The sequence below is a fragment of the Castor canadensis genome, chromosome 4 (assembly GCF_047511655.1).
Source record: "Castor canadensis chromosome 4, mCasCan1.hap1v2, whole genome shotgun sequence".
NCBI lineage: Eukaryota > Metazoa > Chordata > Mammalia > Rodentia > Castoridae > Castor > Castor canadensis.
The window spans coordinates 106,761,246-106,778,840 of NC_133389.1; the positions used below are offsets into that span (position 1 = coordinate 106,761,246).

Consider the following 17,595-nt stretch of genomic DNA (forward strand, 5'->3'; position numbering starts at 1 on the left):
ATACACAGAAGCGCTTGAGGTATAGGCCTTATGAAATAGCATTTAAGCTAATTGAAACTAATATCTGTAATTAGATGTTTGTAGCACTAAATTAGAAAACAGAAGAGAAAGAAAGAAAAGGCTTAGAGAAACAGAATAAATATTAAAAGCTGAATAAATATTAGTTTAGTTTTCAATGATCCCGAATATATTCCAAAGGAAAGCTCACTTATATTGTGCATGGCATACAACAATAGTTAAGACAATTACATTTATGTTTCTGAGTTACTGTGACTTGCTCTGTTGTCTTTGAATGAAAATGTTTTAAAATCATAATCTTTTAAGAAAAGCTGCAAACATAAAGAATACATCAAACAGCACAATAAGTACAAATAAAATTCTAATTAGCGTTGTTCTTTTGAAAGGGGTATTAAGATTTTACTTTTGACTTGTGCCACACCAGTTAGAAAACACCTATTATTACAGGGGAATTGGAGGAAGGAAACATTGAGTATTTTAGGTTTTTAAGGAAAGTGATAAATACTATAGTTTAGAAAAAAAAAATAAGTCAAAATTTCACACCAATACCAAAGTAAATACTAAATTAGATTTGGGTTGACAAACTTAGGTAATAATTTGATATCATTCCTTTTATTAGGTGAATTTAGTAATTTTACTTTTGTAATGTGTTAAATATTATTTTAAATGTTATTTTAATAAGAATTAAGGGGTTTTGGGTCTTTTTTGCCCCCTGAGAAATACCGAGCTAAAGTTTTCTTGATTGCGTTTGACTCGCTCCATCTCAGGAGTGACAGGCAGGGGGGTCCCCTTGCTCAAGTTCTCTTTGTACAATATCTGTGTGCACAAAATCAACATTCAGTTAGCCTGGATCCATCTTTTAGGGAGTCTTGACCTTAAAAATTTCTAAAAGTATTGTTTGTTTCTATGATTAAGTCAAATAGAACTAACTTTAAGATACAGAGCAAATATAGATCACCCTTGAACCAGTACAACGTCTGTCTTTGATACACAGAAGCGCTTGAGGTATAGGCCTTATGAAATAGCATTTAAGCTAATTGAAACTAATGTCCATAATTAGATGTTAGTAGCACTAAATTGGAAAACAGAAAAGAAAGAAAGAAAAGGCTTAGAGAAATGGAATAGTTTCAATGATCCTGAATATATTCCAAAGGAAAGCTCACATATTGTACATGGCATACAAAAATAGCTAAGACAAGTACATTTATGTTTCTGAGTTACTGTGACTTGCTCTGTTGTCTTTGAATGAAAATGTTTTAAAATCATAATCTTTTAAGAAAAGCTACAAACATAAAGAATACATCAAACAGCACAATAAGTACAAATAAAATTCTAATTAGCGTTGTTCTTTTGAAAGGGGTATTAAGATTTTACTTTTGACTTGTGCCACACCAGTTAGAATTCACCTATTATTACAGGAGAATTGGAGGAAGGAAACATTGAGTATTACAGGTTTTTAAGGAAAATGATAAATAGCTATAGTTTAGAAAAATAAAGTTAAAATTTCACACCATTACCAAAGTAAATACTAAATTAGATTTGGGTTGACAAACTTAGGTAATATTTGATATCATTCCTTTTATTAGGTGAATTTAGTAATTTTATTTTTGTAATGTGTTAAATATTATTTTAAATGTTATTTGAATAAGAATTAAGGGGCTTGGGGTGTCATTTTTTTTTTCTCTCGCCTAAGAAATACCGAGCTAAAGTTTTCTTGATTGCGCTTGACTCTCTCCATCTCTGGAGTGATAGCTGTGGGGGTTCCTTTCCCCAAATTTTCTTTGTACAAAACCTGTGAGATACAAGAAAGTACCCAGAAGACATTCAAAACAAGCACAAAAAATTGAGGGAAGGAGGGGGGGAAGTGGGTGGGTGAGGAGGGTTTTTTTAGTAAGTTATATTTAGTAAGGATAATGTTTTCGTTCTTAAGTATTTTAAGGATGAACTCTACAATGCTAATTCTGAGAACGGAAAAGTGCAATAGCAAGCTAAGTATATCAAGTATTCCACTCTTGTGGAAATGCTACACAAGTATTTCGATACAAGTTCTCACAAGCCAGTTGTTGAAAATGTTAAACTATAGTCAGAAGAGTGGGGTAGATGATTTTGGTCAGATAATAATACACACAGACACACAGAATTTGTTAAGATGTTATTTTTTAAAAAAAGGATTATAGGTTATTCTTTTTTAAATGGGAAACAGTTTCTTATTTGATATATTTGTAAATACCGAGCTAAAGTTCTCTTGATTGCGTTTGACTCTCTCAATCTCTGGAGTGACAGTGGTTGGAATGCCTGTTCCCAAGTTTTCTTTGTACATAACCTGTAGAAAATAATTAGAATACCCAAAAAGGCAAAATAACCATCCATCCTTTAGATTACAGTTGCAGGTAGGCTATTTGGTGAGTACTCATAAAAATAGTTCAGCTTTCAAATATGATGCTTAAGGACTAAGGAAACTCAAAGTAGTCATTTTACTAACTTGAAAACTGGGCACAAAATTTTGCATTTTCTATAGCCAATACTTAATGCATTCCTAAAATGTAGTAAATAAGTAGGTCACTTATTTTTTAATCTTGTGATACTCTATTCCTTTCAGGGTCATTGAAAATTTTGGTATGTATGTTTTGCGTGTTTGCATGTATGGAACTGGGGTCTGAACTCAGAACTTTGTGCTTACAAAGCAGGTACTCTATTGCTTGAGCCACACTTCTAGTCCATTTTGCTCTAGTTGTTTTAGAGATGGAGTCTTTCAAACTATTTCCCTGGCTGACCCTGAACATTAAGTAGCTGGGATAACAGACATGAGGCCCTGGTCCCTAGCTATATTTTCTAATGAAAATTCTTAGATGGCTCCTAGTCTGTGGGTACCCTAGCTATGAGGAAACTTAATCTATTTATTTTTAGGGGTGTCTCAAAGGACTAAATTTTAATAAAAGGAGTAAGGAACTTTCACTTTTTGAGCCTCTTGCCTCCTTCTGTTAATGTTAACTTTCAGCCTAAAGGAGTGAATTAGAATCTGTGATGTACTAGTGCATGGGGTGAGGAACAACACAAAAAAAACCCTACAAATTTGTATTATAGATTAATTCCTAGATGCAGTGACAAAATAGCCGTGGCATCTTTGTTTTGCTAGGAAAGTTTGAAAACCTACCATCTTGGTAACAAAGTTGTATTCTCTAACCATTTACCAAGCAAGGCAAGTCATGGACAACAGAATAAAACAAAATTAGAGAAAAGCAAGAAGTTACAATTCAAAACCGCACAGAAGCCGTGGGCTAGCTTCCCCAGATTAGTGAACACAAAATGAAGTTTGTACCACAAAGAAGCAAGAGTATAAACTGGGAATGAGGTCTAACTATGACTGAAATTCCCTATGGACTTCTGGAAACTGTAGTGCCCCTTTAAGGACCGAGGGAGGAGTCACACATTCCCAAGGCATTATAGGCCCTTGGTAGAAGGAAGAAGGGATGGATGGAACTAGGGTAGCAATGGAGAGATGGCCAGTCACACAAACACATGCTTCAGTGTATGAGGCACTACCGAGCTAATGTGCTTCTGAGTCTCCTTGACACGTTTCACTTCAGGCAGGTCAGGGATTGGAGTTCCTTGTCCAATTGCTTCTTTATACTTTACCTAAAAAAAAATGGGAAAAGGAAAGGTATTATATGCTAAGTAGTTATTCCAACATTTGCACATGTTTGAGTAGTAGACCTACATAGAAGTGAGGCAGGGGGAAGTTCTGGGGATTGAACCCAGGGACTTTATGTGCTAAGCACACTGCCACTGAGTCACATTCCTAACAACCCTACAATTTTTAAAATCACAATTTAAATAAGACAAACTCTGTACTTAGTTTGGATGGGGCCACAATCTGATACTGGGCCAGAGAAGAGGAGCACTTGATCTCTCCTCTTGTTTTGTTGTGTGTAGAAGTAGGGATCCCTACTTAGAGTGTAATCCTCTGTCACTCCTGTATACAGGAGTCTAATCTAATGATCTCTAAAATCATAAGTAGTACCAAACCCTATGTATACTTTTCCCTCCATATACACATATGCGAATTTATTGCCTTTTTCATCTTAACTAAGCACTTATTCTGGGAGCCATATCTTTTGCAATTAATGGTGAGACAGCACAACTAGCATGAGTTTTCTTTTTCCTTTTTCCTTTTTCACCAGTTCATGGATTTCTCCTCTAGCTCTTAGCAACTTCGGCATATAACTTGATTAAGTAGAGAACTTTCACCTTTTCATTTAGAGGAAGTACACAGCTTCTCTTTGCATATCTGATTTGCCAGCATCACTACTCTTGCACTTTGGGGACATTATTAAGTAAAATAAGGGTTACTTAGCCAGGTGTGGTGGCAACACCTGTTATTCCAGCACTTGGGAGGCTGAGGCAGGAAGACTGCAAGTGCCAGGCCGGCCTGGGCTACATAGTGAGAACCCATCTCAGAAAAGGGTTACTTAGCAGAAGCACTGTCCTACTCAGACAGCGACCCAATAATGGAAATAGTGAGAACAGCTAACATATACTAGCGTTAACATGCTAGACACAGGGATGAGTCACATTCTGGGTAAAATGGAGTTGGAAGCCTTATGAATTGCTTATTTTTGGATTTTTCTACTTAATATTTTCCAGTTAAGTTTGAGGGATAAGTAAAACAGTGGAAAGCAAAACTGAATAAAAGAGAACTACTGTACTCCAGTGTTTTTGTACCTAACAGTTGATTTGATTGGGATATATATATTCACATATATAGCTCCAGGAAGGTTGGTTCTTTTTTTTTTTTTTTTTTTGGTGGTACTGGGGTTTGAACTCAGGGCCTCACACTTGAGCAGCTCTGCCAGCTCTGTTTTGTGTTGAGTACTTTTGAGATAGGGTCTCATGAACTATTTGCCTGGGCTGGCTTTGAACTGCAATCCTCCTGGTTTCTGCCTCCTGAGTAGCTACGATTCCAGGCGTGAGCCACCAGTGCCTGGCTGATCTTTTGACTCTAGTATATTCTGCTTTCTCACAAGCCTCTGTTTTCCATAGTTAACCTCCCTGGGGAAACCGTCACAGGACTGTGCTGAGTATGTGATGACTGTAATGACTGTACACAGCGTATCACGACAGTTGTACGCAGACACTCGTTTTAGAATACAAGCTGTTTCTTGTGACAAAGGTTGTCAATGTAACTCAGAGGTCGTTGTAAATGGTCAAAGGGAGGCAGGAAATACTGGAAGCAAGTCCATTGTCTTTACCGAGCTAATGTGGTCCTGTGTTTGCTTCACCCTCATCATCTCAGGTGTCTTTCCAATCGCTGTTCCTGGTGAGACATCCTCTTTATATAAAACCTGGACATTCAGAATCAGGAGAGTGTTACACAGAAGAAAGAAAACCCCAGCAATTCCCGGAGAAAGACTAGGACACATGGCTTCTGTGAAAACAAAAGACACTAGCAGTGTTCCCAGGCAAGAGGCAGAGGATTGCATCTGACATCTTTCCTGTCAGTAAGCAGTACCTCAAACCATATCTACAGTGCCAGCCACTCTGTAGATCTTGAGATTTCTTTTAAGATTATCATACCATATTAATACAGGATGAGAAAAAACAAAGTGTTGATTAACAACAACAACAAGCCCATTAAAGAAATGCACAGTCAATCAGTTATTTGGGGGAGGGATAATAAATCACATTGTCAAAAAGAAATCCATCTTCTTGGAACAAGACAACACATGTTACTGCTTTGGGATTAAAAAGTTTAAAAAGAAAGAAAAGTTACTTTGTTAGACTTAAGTTGTGATTTCAAATGGTCTCTGGAGTGATGATTTTGGAGCAAAGTGTGGGGAATTTTAACAAGTAACCACTAGTATTAGCTGGAAAGGTTAGATGTTAATTGTCTGTATCAGTGTGAGGCTAGTGTATATTTTTTTAAAAGAGGAGAATGGAATTATTAGGTTAGCATTAAGTGGAAAGTAAATAGTAAATATACCGAGCTGAAATTCTTTTGATTTTCTTTAACACGCAGTATTTCTGGTGTGTCTTGAACAACTGTAATTTTTCCTTTACTGTTTTTAAGATCACACTGGTATTGGAGCTATGAAGAAAGAGTAAATACTTTGTTAAGATTCCAACATTGTTTTACATATTTTCATATGTATGTTCTATATATATGTTCTATATTGTGCAAAGGAAGTTAAAATCCTTTATGTAAAAAAAGTCAATGACACAATAATCACAGTCTAATAACAAAAGGGAAATTCTTTAATAAGAATTCTCTGGTGAAGCTAATTTCAGGGTGGGGGGCAGGTGGGTTGCTAGGAATTGAATCCAGCATCTTACACATGCTTAACCATGTGCTTTACCACTATAGTACACCCCAGACATAGAAATTAAGTTTTAAAAACTTACAATATGTAAGATTAATTTTTTAAAGTATCCCTTGCCTAGCTTTAACTTAAAGACATGTTACCAGTAGTGAAGCTGTAATAGTTCATATTGCCTGACAGGAAGCCACCCATCTAGTAACAGATGGGACTTCATGCTATGGGTTGGACTGAAATTCTCCAAGGAAAGAGTGGAGTAGTGGAGGCTACCTGACAGCCCTGATGCAGAGGTGGAATCCCCAAGTGTGTGTGTGCCCATCATACAAGTGGGTTGTGCCTTAGAGTCAATAAAACTTACAAGGCTGAAGTTCTTTTGGTTCTCCCGGACTCTTTGCATCTCAGGAGTGTCCAAAACAGTCTCATAATATGACATGGACTTCTCTGCATCTTCCTTGTACTTTTTCTGGAAATAAAGTCCAGGAAATAGGAGAGTGAACACCATAAGAATATAGGTCAGTGGAACTTAAAAATAGCCCTTCTGGCTCCATAGAGGGAAGGTCCTTTACATTTTTCCTGACTGTCCAAGTATGTCGGGAATTACTGATCAAAGGTTCTCTTGGTTAGTGAGGGCCATTCCTGTTCTTTCCAGGAGAACTAAGGCTGAGCATTAATAGGACGCACTATCATGACAAAGCTGATGGAGAGGCCTATGCTGGTTGGTCCACGTGAGGGAGGTCACTGCTGATGGGGTTCAGAGAGGGAGACTGAGATGCCTCCAATGACCCTGCTCATGGCTACATTAAAGTTACTTAGCCAGGAGACAGACAGATGGAGCAAATCCGGAGGGTAAGAAGCCTTGGCCTCCTCCTGAAAGCCACCGTAGCTGGTGGCAGGTACATTCAGGGATCCTGACTGCAGGATTGAGCAGTCCCAAAATGTAATTCTAGTGCATGACTCTGAGGCTTCAGAGACTGGAGGCTCTACTGCTTAGATTAGAACTGAGGTCACCACTATGTCTAAATGGACAAAGCATGGCTCTGAACCAGCCATCACTTTTCCTTGGGCTTCCCCAACTCCACCAGTCTTTGGCCAGAGACAGGTATCCACAGAGGTTGCTCTTCTCCTGGACACATACACAGCCAGTCCCACCATAAAACTTCAGTTATTCTCTGAAGCAGAACACTTACTGTGCCTTAGAGCCTTTTGTCATTTGTCACTATGCCCTTTACTTTTTTCTTGAGCTTTACTTAGCTCCACTTTCTCCCATTTTTCAGGGGAGTTTGGGTATGTAGGGATAAGAAGGAAAGAGACTAGCTACATTTGTAATGGGGATAAAATAATCTATACATCTAAATTGTATTACATATGAATTATGCTTAGAAATATTGACAATTTTAATCTTCGAAAAGACAAAGAAGCAGTTTCAGCCACTGAGAACCTAGATTTTTAAAAAATCTAATTGGAAGCCATTTAAAGCAGAGGTTTCTGGAAGGAATAGGCAGGCTACCGAGGACAGACGCTTTGTCCAGGAGAAAGTCACCCAAATGACTTTTCTTAGTTATGCAAGCTCATAAGGAAAAGAGCTCTCATTTTCTTGGGAAATGAATACAAGCAGTCCTCCTTTTCTTTTTACTCTTTTTTTTTTAAAAGCTGCTCAACTGATTTGCAAAGCTCGTTTACCTCACAGAGATCAAGTGATGGTTGTGTAATCAATTTGTACATGGAACTTGAAAGTATTTAAGGAGGAAAGGCCCCTTAAATACTTTTCACCCCTTGGCATTAAAAAATATTGAGTATTGCATTCTTCTCAGCAGCCCTCGGAAACTTCTCCAAAATAGATCATATCCTAGGGCACAAAGCAAGCCTCAGCAAATATAAGAAAATAGAAATTATACCATGCATTCTATCTGATCACAATGCAATAAAACTAGAACTCAACAACAAAAATAAAGACAAAAACCATGCAAACAGCTGGAAACTGAAGAACTCATTGCTTAATGAACAATGGGTCATTGATGAAATAAAAGAGGAAATTAAAAAGTTCCTGGAAGTCAATGAAAATGAAAATACGACCTACCGGAACCTATGGGACACAGCAAAGACAGTCCTGAGAGGAAAGTTTATAGCCCCCATGAGTGCATATATTAAAAAGACTGAAAGATCCCAGATCAATGACCTAATGATACATCTCAAACCCCTAGAAAAACAAGAACAAGCAAATCCCAAAACAAAGAGGAGAGAAATAATAAAAATGAGAGCTAAAATCAATGAAATAGAAACCAAAAAAACTATACAAAGAATTAATGAAACAAAAGTTGGTTCTTTGAAAAAATAAACAAGATCGACAGACCCCTGGCAAACCTGACTAAAATGAGGAGAGAAAAAACCTAAATTAGTAGAATCAGGAATGCAAAAGGGGAGATAACAACAAACACCATGGAAGTCTAGGAAATCATCAGAGACTACTTTGAGAACCTATATTCAAATAAATTTGAAAATCTTAAAGAAATGGACAGATTTCTAGATACATATGATCATCCAAAACTGAACCAAGAGGAAATTAACCACCTGAATAGACCTATAACACAAAATGAAATTGAAGCAGCAATCAAGAGTCTCCCCAAAAAGAAAAGTCCAGGACCTGATGGATTCTCTGCTGAATTCTATCAGACTTTTAAAGAAGAACTGACACCAACCCTCCTTAAACTGTTCCACAAAATAGAAAGGGAAGGAAAACTGCCTAACACCTTTTATGAAGCCAGTATTACACTTATCCCAAAACCAGGCAGACACCTCCAAAAAGGAGAACTATAGGCCAATCTCCTCAATGAACATTGATGCAAAAATCCTCAATAAAATAGTGCCAAACCAAATTCAACAACACATCAAAAAGATCATTCACCACGACCAAATAAGCTTCATCCCAGGAATAAAGGGGTGGTTCAACATACAAAAATCAATAAACGTAATAAACTACACTAACAGAAGCAAAGACAAAAACCACTTGATCATCTCAACAGATGCAGAAAAAGCCTTTCATAAGATCCCACACAGTTTCATGATAAAAGCTCTAAGAAAACTAGGAATAGAAGGAAAGCACTTCAACATTATAAAAGCTATATATGACAAACCTACAGCCAGCATTATACTTAATGGAGAAAAACTGAAACCATTCCCTCTAAAATCAGGAACTAGACAAGAATGCCCACTATCTCCACTCCTATTCAACATGGTACTGGATTTCCTAGCCAGAGCAATTAGGCAAGAAGAAGAAATAAAAGGAATACAAATAGGTAAAGAAACTGTCAAAATATCCCTATTTGCAGATGATATGATCCTATACCTTAAAGACCCAAAAAATTTGACTCAAAAGCTCCTAGACACCATCAATAGCTATAGCAAGGTAGCAGGATATAAAATCAACATAGAAAAATCATTAGCATTTCTATACACTAATAATGAACAAACTGAGAAAGAATATATGAAAACAATTCCATTTACAATAGCCTCAAAAAAAAAATCAAATACCTAGGTGTAAACTTAACAAAAGATGTGAATGACCTCTATAAGGAAAACTATAAACTTCTGAAGAAAGAGATTGAGGAAGACTATAGAAAGTGGAGAGATCTCCCATGCTCATGGATTGGTAGAATCAACATAGTAAAAATGTCGATACTCCCAAAAGTAATCTACATGTTTAATGCAATACCCATCAAAATCCCAATGACATTCATTAAAGACATTGAAAAATCTACCATTAAATTTATATGGAAACCCAAGAGGCCACGAATAGCCAAGGCAATATCCAGTCAAAAGAACAATGCTGGAGATATCATGATACCCTACTTCAAACTATATTACAAAGCAATAACAATAAAAACAGCATGGTACTGGCACAAAAACAGACATGAAGACCAGTGGAACAGAATAGAAGACCCAGATATGAAGCCACACAACTATAACCAACTTGTCTTTGACAAAGGCACTACAAATGTACGATGGAGAAAAGACAGCCTCTTCAACAAAAACTGCTGGGAAAACTGGTTAGCAGTCTGCAAAAAACTGAAACTAGATCCATGTATATCACCCTATACCAATATTAACTAAAAATGGATCAAGGATCTTAATATCAGATCCCAAACTCTAAAGTTGGTACAGGAAAGAGTAGGAAATACTCTGGAATTAATAGGTATAGGCAAGAACTTTCTCAATGGAACCCCAGCAGCACAGCAACTAAGAGATAGCATAGATAAATGGGACTTCATAAAACTGAAAAGCTTCTGCTCAACAAAAGAAATGGTCTCTAAACTGAAGAGAATGCCCACAGAGTGGGAGAAAATATTTGCCAGCTACACATCAGACAAAGGACTGATAACCAGAATATATAGGGAACTTAAAAAACTAAATTCTCCCAAAATTAATGAACCAATAAAGAAATGGGCAAGTGAACTAAACAGAACTTTCTCAAAAGAAGAAATTCAAATGGCCAAAAAACACATGAAAAAATGCTCACCATCTCTAGCAATAAAGGAAATGCAAATTAAAACCACACTAAGATTCCACCTCACCCCTGTTAGAATAGCCATCATCAGCAACACCACCAACAACAGGGAAAAAGGAACCCTCTTTCACTGCTGGTAGGAATGTAAACTAGTACAACTACTCTGGAAAAAAATTTGGAGGCTACTTAAAAAGCTAAACATTGATCTACCATATGATCCAACAATACCACTCTTGGGGATATACCCAAAAGACTGTGACACAGGTTACTCCAGAGGCACCTGCACACCCATGTTTATTGCAGCACTATTCACAATAGCCAAGTTATGGAAACAGCCAAGATGCCCCAGCACTGATGAATGGATTAAGAAAATGTGGTATTTATGCACAATGGAATTTTATGATGGAATTGGAGAACATCATGCTGAGTGAGGTTAGCCTGGCCCAAAAGACCAAAAATCATATGTTCTCCCTCATATGTGGACATTAGATCAAGGGCAAGCACAAGAAGGGGATTGGACTTCGATCACATGATAAAGCGAGAGCACATAAAGGAGGTATGAGGATAGGTAAGACACCTGAAAAACTAGATAGCATTTGTTGCACTCAACAAAACTAGAGACAAGGGCAGAATAGTTTCTTCTGGGTATCGAGGGGTAAGGGGGGGTTAAGGGAGGGAGCAGGGGTTGGGGGGTGGGGGGGAGAAGTGACCCAAACATTGTATGCACATATGAATAAAATAAAAATTTTTTTAAAAATTGGGTATTGTATCCTGAATTTGTGAATGAGCTTACTACACTGCTTGTGTTAACTCCGAAGTAAAAGATTTAGAAGTTATAAAATACACACTTTCCATTAGAAATTGAAAAGCAATTTTGTGGAACACAAACATTGCAATCATTCAAAGATAAATGCTAATCTGAACTGCGGACAGAGAGTAATCTCCTGGCCATATTTTAAGCCTTGAGGAAGCAGCTTAAGAGAGCCCCAGGAGAGCAAAGACCAGTGGAGTTAAATGACTAAGCCCTTCCCAGGACAAGCCTGTGTGCTGAAGGTTTCCTCTCATAGCCAAGGAGTGTCGGGCTCCCTAGCTCTCCCACATCCATGTTATGAGACTATACATGTTAAAATATCAATTTGTTAATTATGAGTTGTATCATGAAAGAGTTCTTTAATACCTTAAAATTCTTTCTTAGAATCTTTTGGGGTTTATTTTTATTCAGTGCTTGAAATCAAACCCAGAGCCTTACTCTACCACTGAGGTACACTCTTAGCCTCCTTATCATCTGTTGTAAAGCTGAACAGAAATCTCATCTCTGTCTTAAGCCTGCATCACTGGTTCAACTGGGGAAAATTGTCATTTGAGGGATTTATTTTGACTGGACTGGGTTTGAATTCAGGGCTTCATGCTTGCAAAACAGGCAGTCTACTACTTGAGCAATACAAATGCTAGAAAATTGTCATTTGAGAGAGAGAGAGAAAAAAAATCCTCCTCAGGTATTAATGGGAGGAATATTGCTCTCATGACTGAGGTAAATGAGAGATATTCTGATGATGTCCTTACCTGGCTTGAAAGGTTCTTGACTTGTTGGGCATGAATGATCTCCGGGGTATCAACAACAGAAGTGAAATTGGCTTTTTCCATTTCTGCTGATTGCTTATACTTAATCTGTAAAGGGACACCCATAAGTTGGGTAAATATTTATAATACATACATTTGTTGGCTTGATTTGATTAAGAGGTAACCAATGTTTCTTTTCCAAGAGGGTTCATTTGACATTTAACAGACACATCTTCCTAGCTTTGTGTTAAAGAGTAAGATTCAGAAAAAAGGTCTGAATTGTTCAAAGATTTACTATCCAGTTAGATGTAGGATTAGGTATTGATGAGGAGAGAGATAGTCAATACATAGTAAGGTGTGTGTTGTTTATATAAGAGCTGGCAGAATGACAAGCAAAAAGCTTTATGCCAATTAGTGTTAGACAACATTGGGTGCCTAAAAGATGCATTTTAAATTTAGGCCTTGAATGCAGGGGAAAAAAGAACTCCCAAAATATACTAAGCAAGGAATTCTTGGTGCCAGATGAGGAGTGGATTGACCACAAAAACAAGGCTAAGCTGTCAAAAGTTGGCCCCAGCTCCATGCAACAATTTGGCTCCCCAACTTCTGCTCTTTTCTCTGAATGTCACCAGTGGCTATAGACTCAGAAAGGCAGACAGAAGCAGCCTGGCAAAGGGTCCGTGTCTATTCCATTGGAATAGAGTACAGCAGGAAGGTTTTCAAAAATGTTATTGTATGCATTTGACTGTCATGAACAAGAAAATAATGGATATTATGTCTTTATTATCACAATTACTTTTTTGTTAGGCAGGTACTTTACCACTTGAGTTATTCAGCCCTACAATTGCTTTTTTGAAAGATTGACATGCATTAGAAATGCTGACCTGACTGGCAATGTCAGTAGCATTCCTGGCCCGCATAAAATCTGGAGTTTCATTGGCCATGGCATTCAGGCCTCTTCCTTTGACTTCCAGCTCCAGGTCTCGCTTATATTCTTTCTATGGAAGAATTATTTAAAGAAAAAAAAAGTCACCTAACTTCTACTAGTAGGCACTAACCATACAGAGTGTACTGAATCTGTACAACATGCCACCTCAGTTGTCACAGGTAGTGTTCTCTTGTTAGCATTTACCTTCACTGTTCCATGTGATTAGATGGAGGGAACCAGTCTGTGCATTTGAGATCAACATAAGCCCTCCTTTTATCACTCTTTCTTTTTTGCAGGGAGAGAGGGGTGGTTTTAGGGTTTGAACTCAGGGCCTTGTGCACTATATCAGTTGGGCCACACCTTCAGCCCTGCCTTTATCATTCTCTACTTAGAAAGTAAAAATAGAATGCAAATTTTAAATGTGGCTCAGTACATAAGTAGAATTAAATTTAGGTGCACACCACTCTAGTGTGGTATGATGTTTTAATTTAAATGAGCACACTGAATGTATCGAATAATATTAGATAAATTATTGACTTTGATGCAGCTACAGAAACATATTGTTAGTATCTACTCATCAGAAATTGACATATTTTATTTAATAAGGTTAATAATTATGCTGGGTATAGAACTTGAAATTCAAAACTCTTTGTTTCTCTCTTTTGCCGTAACTTGGGCAGGAAGAAGATGCTCTGTTCATTATATGCATGCACTTGGCTGTGGTCTTACCTCATTGAGGATTTGAGTAGCATTCTTTGCTCTTAGCATGTCAGGAGTATCTTCCATTTCAGTGAGACCCCGTCCACGGATGCTTTCCTCTAGATCTTTCCTATACTCTTTCTACATCACAAAATAAAAGCAACAAAACTGACAATGAAGCATGGATTGTTCTCTTGGGTGAAGAGTCAAAACAACAACAACAAAAATCCAACCCTTCCAATTTTTTAAACAGCTCATGGTTGAGTAAGTAAAGATAAGAATGAAGGTAAGGTATATGCTTTATCAGTTAATATCAAACATTAAACAAAAGACTGGAAATTAATATAATGCTAAGATAAGCAAACTTTTTATTAGGTATTCCATTAAAAAATTAGAATTAACAGGGGTAACAGATTAGGTAGCAGACCCAAACATGAACTCAACCTGAAACCTGCAGTTAGGTGGTGATGGACGTGGCAGCAGGAGCACATTGATGAGTGTCATTAGTGTAATTATTTGCATCAAGAGAGGGATAGAAAAGACCAAGTGGCCACTACCTCGCTTGCTATTTTGGTTGCATATTTGACATGTAATAAAGCTGGCGTGACCTCCAGGCCAGTCAGGTTTCTGCCTTTAATGGATTCTTCATACTCTTTCCTATATTCTTTCTAATATGAGCAGGAGGGAAAGACAAGAAAGAATCTGTTATAGTTCATTTCTGGATCCTGGGAAGAAAAATATTACATTTTTTCTACGTATGGTCTTTCAACTCAATCACAGTTCTGCTAATGGTCACACATTTGAAATATGTCTGATTGCTCTGGAAATATTTTGCTTATGGAGCAAATGACTCCAGGGAAACTCAGAGGGTGAGAAACCCGCTCCCACCGTCTGTCTAATGACTCACTGGGACTGGCCCCACCAGAGCGGAAGCATGGATACATCATCAACTCTGAATCCACTGTCTCTCCTGAAATGGTCCCACATTTTTCTAAGGTAACAAAAGATTTTATCTCAGAATTTGAAGTGATGGAGGATGGGGACAGAAGAAGAAGAACCCTAAGGCCACTGATTGCCAAATTGGCATTTTTCATAATCATGACTTTTTTTTTTTTTTTTTCCTTTTGAGATGGGTTCTCACCATGTAGCCCTGGCTGGCCTTTGAATCACTATCCTCCTGCTTCAGCCTCCTAGGTGCTAGGATTATAGGTGTGCACCACCATGCTTAGCATGACTTATTTTTTTCTTTTCCAACAAACATTTTACCAGGTACCTAGTATATACTAGCATTGTGTTAGGCTCTGGTATTACAATGCCAGCCCATGTCCTCTTTGGCCCTAAGGCCTAGTGGGTAAGGAGCAACTGACTTATGACCTATTTTTTAAATCACTGAATAGATTAAGTAGGCAATGAGGCACAGAGGAATACTATGGTTTTGTTTATGGTTGAGAAAAAGCACCCCACCCCCATGTCCTGTTCAATCCCTGGGCTATGCTGTGCAGAAAGACTTGAAAAATAGGTATTGGAAACACATTTTTTATGTATTTAACATTTTTTTCTTAATTTTTATTAGCATATATTCATTGTTGTTTAAAATCTTAATAGAATTTTAAATTTACAGAAAAACTGCAAGAAGGAACAAGGAACTCCCATAGAGCCTTTTCTCAGATTTAACAGTTCTTTGAAATTGTTTTAAGCTTTTGGTTATCTGGAATTTTGCACACCAGAAAATCTCCACAAACTACTCTTTTTACTAAAAACCATTTATCTTTATAGTTAGAGATATGTCCCAAGGAGGAGAGGCAAACAGACATCCAAATAAACCTGTTTCCCAGTGGAACAGACTTTCTGAAATTCAAAATAAGATTCCATCCTCTACTCAAGGTTAAGAATGAAAAAGGTTTTTTTTTTTAAGTGCCTCCACATACAATTCAAGAGTAGAAAGAGGGTAATTTGAGTTCTGATTTTTCTGGGGTCTTGCTACACATTTTGATCACTGACTGGCTTTTGTTGGACTTGCAGCATCCTACTAATAATAGGGAATACCCCAAACCAATGATGCATGTATGTGGGGGGAACTTTCTATTTATCAGAGAAAACTTCAGATTATATTCAGTAGATGTATTTTTCATGTTAAGAATGGTTAGCTGTGTTCCCGTTTTATAAAAATGGTTGTTGAAATAAACCAAATGGTAAAAATCTACTACTTAGAACTTAAAAAAAAATAACTGAACTGTAGGATTTCTGCGATGACAGATTTTCACCATCACATGTTAAAAAAATTCTGCCATCTACCACTTTTGGATAATAGGAGGCTGGTTACAATTGTGGGCAGAGCCTGTGTTCATTAGCTTAATGGTGTCTCTGCTGTGCGGTGTGTTATAGGACTTACTCCACTCTGCATCTGCTGAGACTCTTTGGCAGTAATGTACGTTGGTGTCTCAAAGTCCAGCATAGGCTTTCCTCGTTCCTTTTCATATTTTTCTTTGTATTTCACCTAGTGATGAAAAGTCTTGTTAGATAGCTCTTTATTAGTTAGCTCCTACACAGAAACAGTTTAAGGACAGGACTTTAATTGATGCACTATGTCCAATTGATTCATTTCATTGCCACTCAAAACAGTTTTTCTGATGTGTTTTAGATCTAGGACCTTTTTGTTGCCTGTGGAGAACCATTGATGTTTGAAAGGTGTAACCAGGATTTAGATTTAATTCAAGAAGACAAAAGAAGCACTGATAGAAATGTTGCTGTAAGGAAACCCATGGGGAGAATTACCAACATCTGATGCATACATGTGGATACCTTAATAAACAGTGTTAACCAGTATTTCTGACAAAAATCTCCATTTTACTCTCATAAACTTTTACTACAGACCCTGGGTCTTGATTTAATAGCTAGTACATGCAGCTTTATGAGTAAACAACTCTCTCTGGGTCATAACTGGTCATATGTTTAATGTAGCCAAAATAAATTGGAATAGAAATGAAAACTAATTTATGGGCTGATTGAATTACTAATAAACCTGACATTCTCAAAAGACTCTGAAGGCTATTTTAACAGTAAAATTCCTTCATCCTTATAACATGTGATTAGGAATGAGGGAAGCATATAAATAGTCACATTTCACAGAGGAGAAATTGAAAGAGAGGCAAAGGCCCCTGTTCACACAGCACCTAATGGCCATGCTTGGGCTCAGCAATCATGGTTATAACATGTATGTACCTGGGGGTACATGCTGCCTTATACAGGACGTGAGGACATTTCTAGTGAGTTAGCCCTCTGGCTAATGCCTAAAGAGGACATAAAATAATAGTGATTTTGTGATGAGAATTTCCTCTGAAATTCTTCAATTATTTTATAAATTTAGCAATTTCTTAAATATCCAGAGACTCATCAGTGGATCATGTCACTTCTCTGATTAAAATCCTCCCAAGACTCCTTATTATCCATTAGTATTTCCCACCCTAGGGCACATCTCCCTCCTAACATAACCTTCATGCTTCTACCCCTGCATAACCTGCATAACCTACAGCATGAGTATTTCTCCACTGTGTGTAAATGCTGTTAACACAATT

General features: G+C 37.4%; 1 protein-coding gene across 45 annotated transcripts in view; it reads right to left on the reverse strand.

Moving 5' to 3' along the window:
* The window catches only part of Neb (nebulin), a 202,863-nt gene that overhangs the window by 16,834 nt on the left and 168,434 nt on the right, over positions 1-17,595 (reverse strand). For 29 of the 45 annotated variants that reach the window (XM_074070778.1, XM_074070748.1, XM_074070741.1 and 26 more), the window contains 12 exons: positions 16,413-16,517; positions 14,578-14,688; positions 14,051-14,161; positions 13,278-13,391; positions 12,397-12,501; positions 6,691-6,795; positions 5,999-6,103; positions 5,268-5,360; positions 3,562-3,654; positions 2,249-2,341; positions 1,718-1,810; positions 742-834 (listed from right to left, as the gene is read on the reverse strand). In XM_074070778.1, the coding sequence (XP_073926879.1) occupies positions 742-834; positions 1,718-1,810; positions 2,249-2,341; positions 3,562-3,654; positions 5,268-5,360; positions 5,999-6,103; positions 6,691-6,795; positions 12,397-12,501; positions 13,278-13,391; positions 14,051-14,161; positions 14,578-14,688; positions 16,413-16,517 (1,221 nt within the window). The remainder of the gene's footprint in view (positions 1-741; positions 835-1,717; positions 1,811-2,248; positions 2,342-3,561; positions 3,655-5,267; positions 5,361-5,998; positions 6,104-6,690; positions 6,796-12,396; positions 12,502-13,277; positions 13,392-14,050; positions 14,162-14,577; positions 14,689-16,412; positions 16,518-17,595) is intronic. The other 16 variants (XM_074070776.1, XM_074070773.1, XM_074070770.1 and 13 more) reach the window with 3 other exon arrangements.